The 11523-nt window shown below is 32.4% G+C and overlaps 1 protein-coding gene across 1 annotated transcript; it reads right to left on the bottom strand.

Annotated features, from left to right (window-relative positions):
* Positions 1-5201: 5201 nt before the first annotated feature.
* On the bottom strand, positions 5202-6041 carry LOC124353418. Its single transcript, XM_046803260.1, has one exon. The coding sequence runs from the start codon at positions 6039-6041 to the stop codon at positions 5202-5204; it is 840 nt and encodes a 279-aa protein (XP_046659216.1).
* Positions 6042-11523: the final 5482 nt, after the last annotated feature.

The raw sequence follows: 11523 nt of genomic DNA, 5'->3' as shown, positions 1-11523 counted from the left end.
ATACGATAAGGAAGCGAACAGAGGAGGAACGTGGAGGTGCGCGCGGCGAGTTAATATTGAAAGTCCGCCGAGAGTCGACACTTGGGGACAGCTTTATTGTCATTTTATCTCGAACACTTATTTTTTCACTTTACAAGTATGATAACAATTGAACTGTTTCGTAAATACTGAGTTTCAGAGTAATACTGCCCAGAAAGCATTAAATTTAAATTATTTTTAAAATGATAAAAATACTTTTGAAAATCTGGTTACCCTCGATTAAAACTTTTCCCTTTTCCTGTGTGAAAAAGTAACATACCTTTTCCTTTTTATTTTAAGTTTTAAGTTGCTACACATAATATAAAATGTACGAATAATCATACTCTGTAAAAATAAGTTCATTTAAGAGAGATCGAGACAATGCCTCTTAGTTGCTCTTAGGAACAACGTAAACCTATTAATTTTAAATATTTTGTGCCGAAACCATTTTAAAATAATAATTTTTAAATTATTTACTAAATATATATTAAATTTCAACAATATTTTAAAAGTTTGAAAAGCAGCCATTTTGACTGTGGTTAATCTATTGAGATCTGTTACTCAACCAATGGACCTACAAAAACCTTTCCTCTGACTCCTAGCAGGCGGTCCCCCTGAGCCCGTAGTGGTCTCATGAAATACAGGCTAAAATAGATGTGTATCTGCACTAAAAATATGTAAAATCTTGTAGCTAAACGGACTGAAGTGACAACCTCATTATTTCTTCTACCTTTAGGTTTCAAAATATTTTTAGATAATTTCTTAAGCATGTTTAATTTTTTAATACTATTTCAGATATGTTTTCAGTCGTATACAGATTTTAAATCATTAACAATTTCAATCCTAGATTGGAAAATATAAATTTTTTACGTGGAAATTTCATCATTGTTTATATTGTTTTATAGTTAATCCAGTACACTTTTTACGGAATTCACCAGGTCTGCCTTAACTAGCTTTAAAGCTCACAACCCGGAACATAAATTAGCGATGAAGTTAGAAACTATACTGATTGTTGTTCTCATGAAGAAGGGTTGTAGTGCAAATTTTGTAATGATTTTGCCAGAAACAAAGCAGCACTTATCTCTTATCATTAAGTTCATTAAACTAAGAAGAAATTGAAGGAAATAATCACGGCAGTTCCTCTTTGGTTGTATTTTAAATTGTTCTCGTGATATAGTAGCATTGGCTACAGCGCTATAGTTTCTCATAAACATGATAAGAAAGAAAGAAAAGAAAGAAAATATTTATTTCCCAAAAATAAAACATAGTTAATACATAATAAACAATAACAGATATGTATACAATAAAGTCCTTGACCTGCCAGGGTGTCGACCAGAAAAAATATGCTATAAGATTTACACTAAGATAATTGAAGCTCACAAAATTAAAATATTAATATTTACATAGACATCAATATAATCTAAAAGTTTAACTTAACTGTTTTCCTAGAATGTACTAAAATTAAAATTAAAAAACACGTTTTGGTTAACTAACATACTTAAAATACTCTCCCCCAGCTCTAAATAATTCATCTTTTTTTTATATTTTGGGAAATATAATATACCTCTAAAGGCAAGCCTGTGCAGAGGTACATCTTCTACATTGACAAAATATTATAAGTCGAGCATAATAATTAAATAAATAATATAGTAGCTTACTCATTATATAATTAATAGACTACAAATAATGATAGGAAAATATTCTTTTTAGGTGCTGATCATATGTCCCTAATTTTGGCCATAAAAGTTTAAATGTGTCAAGAAAAAAACTAAAAAAGAAACAAAAATGACTTTGTCTGTCTGTAGGTTTTCGTGATTTAAACAGCGTTTTGTGTGTGTGAGTGTGTGCCGGTTTATGTGTTGGTATGGGTGCATTCTTTACTTAGATAATATTGTATGTAGGTGTAAGTGTACGAATTGTTGTGAATGTTGCTGCAAGGTCGCCACTCAGACTGAAGGCATCCTCGCCACTTGCTCCATCATGCGGCTCTGAGCGGAGACACTCCGCCCGTCAAAGCTCAGTCCATGCATGGAAGGCAGTAATGCGAGGCGCCCCAGCCACAAGTCACGCCTTAGCCCACTACATTGAATAGGTAGTCTATACTGTCTTGTTTGAACAACCAGCTTCTTAGACTGCGTAAAAATAACTTTAAACTTGGTAAAGCTTTTATATTTCCAGGAATAACGTTATATATACGAGGAGCTATAAAATTAAATGTTTTTCTAAAATAATCTATATAGGGTTTCGGGACACAAAAATTCCTTCTATTTCGCAATGCCATACTATGTAAAACCTCTTCTCTTGCGGCATATTTATCACGATTTATGTGGAAAAATTTCAAAACTTTAAAAACATAAATATATCTTACTGGTAAAATTTTTGTTTGACTAAATAATGGAAAAGATGGCTCCCTCGACTTAGATTTATTAATTATACGAATGAATTGTTTTTGTAAAACAATTAAAGAATTCAAATTCGTTGCATAAGTACCACCCCAGGCTGAAATTGCGTATTCCAGTTTGCTGTGAACAAGCGAAAAGTATACGGTACGTAACACTTCACTGCTGCATATATCTTTAAGGAAATAAAAAATTCTTAGATGATTGCTGAGCTGCCCTACTAATCTTGATACATGTATTTTCCAATTTAAATTTTCATCCAAAAATATGCCAAGGTATTTAATATTGTTACATTGTTTTAAATTTACACAATTCTGACTACAGGCCGTATATTTTGTTAAACAGTCAACACATTTATAAGTTACAGGATTTAAAAGTATACACGTTTGTCTTAAGGAAAAATTCAAATAAACAGTTTTTTCAGGACTTAAAATCATTTTATTAACTGCGAACCAATATCTGAGAGCAGCCAAATCTGCATTCATAGCTTCTTGAATTTCCACATTACTGCCTTTGATGTAAGTTATAGCTGTATCGTCAGCAAATGATGTTACCAACCCTTTGAAATTGCCATTACACAAGTCATTTATGTATATTAAAAACAAAATTGGACCCAAAACTGAGCCTTGAGGAACCCCATACTTAATTATGGCACTTTCGCTCAGTACGCCATTTATTCTAACGCGTTGTCGCCTATTCTTGAGATAACTATGAAACCAATCATACGCAACGCCTCTTATTCCACTCTTGTACATTTTTTTTAATAAAATGTTGTGGTTGACCGTGTCAAAAGCCTTTTTGATATCCAAGAACAACCCACTGACTTTCTTCGTATTATTTATCCCTTTGTTTATCGATTTAACAAGATTAAGAATAGCAGATTCCGTGTTAAGCCCTTCTCTAAAACCATATTGATTTTTGCTAAAAAATTTTGTTTTTGACAAAAAATTTATGAGTTTTTGCTTCATTAATTTTTCAATTATCTTAGAAAAGGTCGAAACTAGGGAGATAGGTCTGTAATTGTCACACGAGGTTCTCGAGCCTTTCTTATGTAAAGGTATTACAATAGATTCTTTGAGGCACTCAGGAAATTCACCCAGCGTAAAACTTAAATTAACTATATGTAAAAATACTTGAGAAATGAGTGGAAAAATTGTTTTGATTAAAAAAGAACTATAACCATCAAATCCAGGTGACTTGCCATTCCGTAATGAATTAACAGCTAAAGTCAAATCATCAGGCAAAACAGGTCCTACGAAAAATGATGATAATTCGTCCTTAACTACAAAAAAGTTTGCTAATTCATTCGGTAAATTTTGTTTCTCCGCATCGTCTTGACAACACAAGCCTTCCGCAACAGTCAAAAAATATTTATTGAATTCCTTTGATACCAACTGTGGATCAGTTATTAAACCGTCACCAACTATCAAATTAATATTGCTCTTACTTTTTTCCCTCTGCCTGGTTAATTCGTTTACTCTTTTCCAAGTTTCCTTGGAATTCCCTTTACACTGTTCAAAAATATTTTTGTAGTACGCTTCCCTTGTTAATCTTATATCTTTTTGTAATTTATGTTTGAAACGGGTGTAATAAGATTTTAATTTAGCATTGTTCAAGTTATTCTTAATCTGTTTATATAAAGTATTTCGGGTTTGAATTCGAGAACATAGTGCGTCTGTCATCCAAGGCTTTAATTTCTTTTCAGTACGGTGCAAAGGTCTGTTTACAGGTTTCAAGCTCTGATCAAAGTTGCTCTGTAAAATTGAAGAAAACTCGTTATACGCAAGCGAAACCGTTTGCGCGGCGTACACGGGCGCCCAGTCAGCTGATTGCAAGCGGTCACAGAGCGCAGCGTAGTCGATACGGCGAGGCGGGCCAGTGTCGGCGTCCAGGGCAGCGGCAGGCCGACCCTTGACCCCCAACACAGCCACGCACAGGCCGTGGTCCGTGATACCCACGTCCACCACGGCACACTCCACGCTCACAATACGCTTATCGCTAACTCGAGCAAATACGTGATCGATACAAGTCCTTGAGATGATTGTTTCCTGTCTGATGCTATCGAAATATGTACCTACTCTAGTCGGGATATTTATCAAAGATTCTAAACCATGGTTTGACATTTTAATTTTATAGTTCTCAGTACTCGGATTGTTATTTAATATATCGATATTTATGTCACCGATTATGAACAGATTTTTTATCGAAGTTTTACTATTTTCATCTAGGCTTAAATATTCATCTATCTCTGTACAAAAACTGCCTACATCGAAACCATGCAATCTGTATATCGCTAATATATTTATAGTTTGACTGAATGTAGTAAAGGTTAATTTAATCGCATCTGCTGTTACCATATCTAATCCTGTAAAATTTACGTTAGTAAATACATTATTTTTAACATAAACTATCACCCCACCAGCCCTATAACTATAATTAAAACTACCTGCCATAGTAAAGTTATTTAACTCATAAATACCTTTTTCACATTCATATATCCAAATCTCTGTAAGTATAATAATGTCAGGTAAATATTTTTTCTCCAATAATTCCGCTACAAATAAATCAAAATTTTTACGAAGACTTCTTATATTTTGATGGATTACTAACAGGTTTGATTCATCAACAATTAACTCTGATATAACACTATTTACATTCATTTATAAAATAAGAAAGTACTTTTTAAAATTTAAAATAAAAATTGGTTTTAACTTCAAAATAACAAAAACGCATAAAATGAAATAAAAACTTACCACAAGTTATCATGTAATCCTAGCTAAAAGGCTACTTAAGCTTGTTTAGGTCGTCCTGGCAGGTTACTAACACAACACTATCACCAGTTTTTTTACGCATAAAAATCTTGCCATTTCTGCTCCACAGGAACTGGTAGTTGTTGGTCTTCTTCGCCTCCCGCGCCAGTGCGAACAGTCGCCTCCTCGCCGGGGACATGGCCTCGTTCAGGTACACGGGGGTGTCCATCGCCAGGCCCATGTGTCTCGTGGAGAACTCCCGTTTCTGACGCCTCTTCTCCATCACTCTGTCCTTGTCGATGCGACGAACGAACTTCACCACTACGGGCGGCGGTCGGTCCCCCATAGGTCGTCGTGACAGACGGTGACACGCGTCGATCATGGACTCGTCGATGTTTGTGCCAAGACCCTCGCCCACCTTCTTTACCAACTCGATGACTTCTTCTTGCGTCTCTGTTTTGTTTTGTGGAAATGGCAACCCATGAATCTCTATAGTATTCCGTCTCGAGTACTGTTCAGCTTCTTCCAGTCGCACCTCCAGAGCCTCGACCTTTTTCTTTAGTATCAGATTCTCTTCAATAACGGCTTCAAACTTCTCCATACAGCCATTCACTTTCTCAACTTGCTTGTTGATCGCTTCAGTGTTGGCAGTAAGTTGTTCTTGGAGTGACTCGTACGAAGTGTTCAGGTCCTTCACGAAGTTGGCCTGGTCGGTGCGGATGTCGTTCAGCACCTTCATGATGTCCTGGATGGTCAGAGTGCCGTCGGTGGCCTGAGACTCCAGCCTCATGCTCTGACGCCGAGTGGTCCCGCACGGTTCACATCGCCACGGCATGTTCTCCGCACTCAAGGTGTCAATATCGGTACGGCTCATATTCACACACGAACCGTGAAAACTGCCCCCACAGTCAACACACTTAATTTTTAAAGATTTGTTTGTAATTATATATGTAAATAAATATGTAATTACATCAGTATAGTCTTACCCCGACCTTTTATATTTATTACACATACAGCAATTAAAACCCTGTACAATTAAACAAAAGTTTTAGATCAATTTTTTATTTGATTTTGCATAGTTTACGGTAATTAACAAAAGAGATTATACGGTCCAGTACTTGCTATATGTTTACTTAATACGTTCCCATATCACTGCAACGTGCTCAGACTGCAATACCAAAGAGAGGTAAACGTTTTTTGTGTTAACTGGAATTCTATGCAAGTTTATTAGTTTACTGTTATCAAGTCTAATGTGTGAGTAGTCTTACTCTTTAAAAAAATAGTAACGAATGTTACACAAATCAGAATAACAATTTTCTAAATTACGTAAAGTACCTACATATTCAGATTACCTGCTCAAATAATTTCTTTGAATATGAGGAAATGTAGTGTTTTACGCACGACTATAAGATTGCACAGTGGACAGCGGTGCAGAGAGGGTTGACACCAATATATGGCGGACTGGTCACCTATGACTGGCTCGACTATAAATAAATCGTCTCCTGATACCGCTGGTGTAACTGCTACGTTTATATGCGGTGCTGTTCGGTTTATCCTATCTAATGATATTAAGGCAACATATAGCTCCACATCTTGCATTAAAATATTTTGATTTAAATTTTTTTGTTCACACAGGTTTATCCATTTTTTATACATGTAACGTTCAGACTATTGACCCTTGCACCACTTGTAAACACTTTATGTCTTAAAATAACCATTATTATAACAATATAAAATAATTATCATCAAATATCGGCGGTTATGTTTAGATTTAGATATGTATTTAATATAGTTATGTTTAACTAAAATATTTTTGGTCTAGAAGTGTTTGTTGACTGAAAATGGCTTTCCATAATAAGATAGAAACATTAAGTAGTTTAATTGCGTTGGAAATGTAGAGTGAAGCAAGCGATGTTGCTGAACTGGAGCTACAAACAACACACCACACTCGAACCAACATCTATATATAATATATATATATATGACATTATATATATATATATATATATTCCTAAAATTTGTATAAGTGGCAATAGCCTAATTTAATTCAAATAAACATTGAATCGCTTTATGTGCATTTAATTTGAAGTGTTTGCTAATATTTGTCTGTATGAGACATCTGGATAAAATATTAATCCAAAATAACTTCGTAACATGGCATGCCAATTATTTGTAAAATTTTATCTGTGTTTACAAGTACCAATATGACTTTTAATTAAGAATTTTCACAAACAGAAATATCCCGTTAATAACAGTAATAAATTTAGTACTTTTATCATTTACTTGTATTGAATACACGTACACCTAGGTTATATTAAAGTTAAAACATTTCATTAAGCATCTTTGAAAGTCACAAATGAACACAATGTAATAACAATATTTATTAAAATCAAGTGATTCATCACAACCATTCGTTTAAGTGAAAGCTCAGTTAAATAATGACATTAGTGCTGATGTAAATATTGCTTTAATCATATCAGGATACAATATAAATTTGTAGCAACCGTTGTACTTACTACCAGAGATATAAGAATACTAGTGGTATATACTCACTACTACTACTTGATACTTCTTATCAATATAGTAAAAATAAAATAAAAATTTTAATATTAATAATTATTATATGCAGTAATGTTTGTTTGTGTCTTAAGGTTTTACTATATGATAGTTGTTATAATATATATTTTTAATGGCATATATAGAGTCATGAGGGGAAAACACATTCTATAAAGTGGTCCATCGTAGATATCAGGCACGCACTAAAATAAAATAAAGTCCGATCGTAAATATCAGTAAAGAAAAGGTGGACATTTAAAAAAATTTAGAAGGAAAGCTAATTCCGATGCTTAAGGCTGTTGTAAAATTATTTAAATTATAGACTTTTTGTCAAATGACTTCTATTTACATTCATTAAATTTGTATAAGTGGTGATTAATTTCAATAAACATTATATCGCAAAAAGTACTTGCTCCGCCGGGACTCGAACCCGGATCTCTCACTTGCCTATATAATTTATTGAAATATTTTATATATATATATATATATATATATATATATATATATGTATATATATATATATATATATATATATATATATTTATTTATATCTATAATGGAAATGTCCATTTATCCTACTATCATTCAAAACTATTACATTTAATCAAGTTAGCTTGAGATACTGTATTACTTAAGATACAACTCACTAAGTTTGAATCATTTTGAGTTTGAAATGTGTAGTTGAATACGTTATTTCATGGTTTTTCTTGAACCATTAGAGGATTTTCCCTTCAATTTTCCAAGAACCTATTTATGTATAATGTGCAGAGAGAGAGAGAGAGAGAGAGAGGAAGTGGTGCTGAGCTCATTTCCTGTTTTACTCCAGGTGTTCCGTATTCCTGGAGGCTCCTTCTTTACGCCACGTAAACGTCTTAGCGATGATGGGACCCTGAGAATTGAGTTTATTTAACATACAACATTTCCAAAATGAAACAGTGGTCATTTGATTTTTAAATTAAATTTTGGTTATTTAATTGAATATTTTAACGACCTACAACTTACAATGTCTGTGATTTTAAAATAAAATAATAAAACGTGGCTTGATCTGTACAAAGAGACTACCTATATTGATGCATTTGAAATATTACAAAAAATATTAAATGTTCTATTAATTAATCTATAAAGATTCTTGGAGCCAAATTATGACATACATTTGTACATACCCATGTCACATGCTCTTAGAAAAGCTGTGTATCGTGATGAAGTGCATGTTACATGTGTTTCAGGGGTTTTGTATAAACGTACTATTTAATACCAACATATATATATATATATATATATATATATATATATTATATTATGAACTATATTATATAAAATCAAATTTCGCTGAACATTTATTAGAAACTGGACATAACTACAAAAATATTGAAAAGAACATGGAAATTTTGGATATCGAAAGGAAAGGAGAAAAATTAAACACTAAAGAAGAATTACACATTTATCTAAATTATAAAAAAGATCCTCACAACATATTAAATAGCAATTTAAAAAATAAAACAAATCCTATCTTTGAAAAAATATCAAACACAGAATCTTAATCAAAATTACAACTGTGTCATATAAGTTTAACATCTGTTTAAATAGTCGACAGGTGTATATTTATTTGTTTTGTTTATAATTTAATTAGAGGTTAATGTTCACACTGAAGATGGTTTATACCGAAACACGTGTCTGAAATAAAAGAATTTAAAAGGGTTTTAGTTTACGATTTATTATTCTAATATATATATATATATATATATATATATATATATATATATATATATATATATATGTATGTATATATATATTATTTCAATAAACATAGAATCACTAAAAGTACATGCTCCGCCGGGACTCGAACCCGGATCTCTCACTTGCCTGGTGAATGTGCTACCATTACACCACAGAGCCCTTACTTTTTACGATTCAATTATTTTGTATTTGGCTTTTTCTTTCACATATGTGTTTAAATAACCAAACTAACATATGATCTCAAGACCATTCAATATTTATTGAAATTAAATTAGGCTGTTGCCACTTATACAAATTTAATTTATATATATATATATATATATATATATATATATATATATATATATATATATAGTGAAATTTTTAAAAGCATCAGTCATTCCCTAGGCTAAATAACGTTTTAATATTTTATAAACTACATTACAAGACGCACATATCTGAGTGAAGTCATCAGTCAGAGATATAGAGTATGTTTAATTTGATTTTACAATTGCATATTTGCTGCCCTTTTAACAAACTACTCTATGTAAAACAGCTGGCTGCTACATCCACCTAAGACATTCATTCAATTCTCTAGCCGTGTTTTGAGGTTAGGTTTTAGCCGTTTGCATGTATGATCTCTTGGTTTTTCTTTAATTAAAACTATTTTAGCTACGAGTGAAAGTGAACAACATGGACACTGTACAAAATAAACAATCTTTCTGAAAGGAAGTATAAAGATGCAAGTGGTTACAAGCGAAATAAATTAATGAGTGGTTTTAAAAGGAAAGGCCTGTGAAAACCAAAGGGAATGCCCGAAAAAGTCCCTTATTTGATTGTGGGTAAGTGTGTTTTATTATTACAAAGCAGTGAGTTTTAAACAACTGTATTATACTATACAGTAATATCGTTTTTAGTTTATTAATAGTTTAAGATTGTTCTGAAGATTGTTAATTGTAACACAACATCAAAATAAGTAGCTAGCAAGACTAGTGGTTAAAAATAATATTGGCAACGTAGTCTCTTTGTATAATAACCTCAAGATTAATTAGCCCACCTATCTAATTTATTGTTACCTATCTAATTTATTATCTTGATTGTAATAATACAGCTAACATGCTCGTTTAAAGTAAATGGTAATACATATTAGCCTATCCTACTTACTGCCATTATTACAATACAAGTAACGTGCTTGCTTTTTCAGGTGCAAAATATGTGTTTGGGAAGATAATGTCCATGATTTATTTGCTAAGTTCCACGACTTGAAGACAAAAAAAAAACAAACAGGATATTAATCTTCAATGTCTTATTGATGTTTAAAATGTAAATACTAGAAGGTCTCAAATTGAATCACCAGGAAGAAACAGTCCTGCTTACCACTATCATTTGATGATTGGTTGCGAGCGTCAAAAAGCATGTATGCAGGCTTTCCTTTATACTTTTGGTATAAGTATTGTATGCCTTTGTACAAATAACGTACTCGATGACGAGTATCCAATACTGAAATTCAAAACTGATGAACACTTGTTGATTGCTATATTTTTAAGTCTTCATTTCCAGATTTCAATAACTTCTATAAGACATTATATTTGCTGATCACCTTTGAAGAATGAATACAGCAACTAAAGTATCAGCTGTGATTTTTTTAATCATAATGCGATAATTATAACGCATACTATGAGCATCTTAAATTAAAATATTAGTTTCTTTTATTTTGAAAATGAGCACCAGCAAAGAACCAAAAGAATGTGAGTTATTAATTCTCCCATGTTTGGTATTGAACACTATTTATTTTTTTATTTAAGTAACTCTTAACTATTTAATGGAAAAATTATAACATAATTCAACGTTTGGTTCTAATTGTCATCTTGATATGATCTAAATCATCTAAAAGCTTGCAAATATAGAAAAACCGCCGTTAATTAAATAAAAGAATGAGGATGTTAAGCTTAGTTTCATCAATTATACGAGTAAATTACGTCTCGTATAATTTCAGCTCCCCAGCTAAGCTGAAGACGTGGAGACTGTAGGGGTGTGGTGACCTTAGTACATCTGCTCACGGCAATTCACAGAGTCGGGTAATC

The sequence above is a fragment of the Homalodisca vitripennis genome, chromosome 1 (assembly GCF_021130785.1).
Source record: "Homalodisca vitripennis isolate AUS2020 chromosome 1, UT_GWSS_2.1, whole genome shotgun sequence".
NCBI classification, from domain to species: Eukaryota; Metazoa; Arthropoda; class Insecta; order Hemiptera; family Cicadellidae; genus Homalodisca; species Homalodisca vitripennis.
This window is presented reverse-complemented; position numbering and strand designations above follow the sequence as displayed.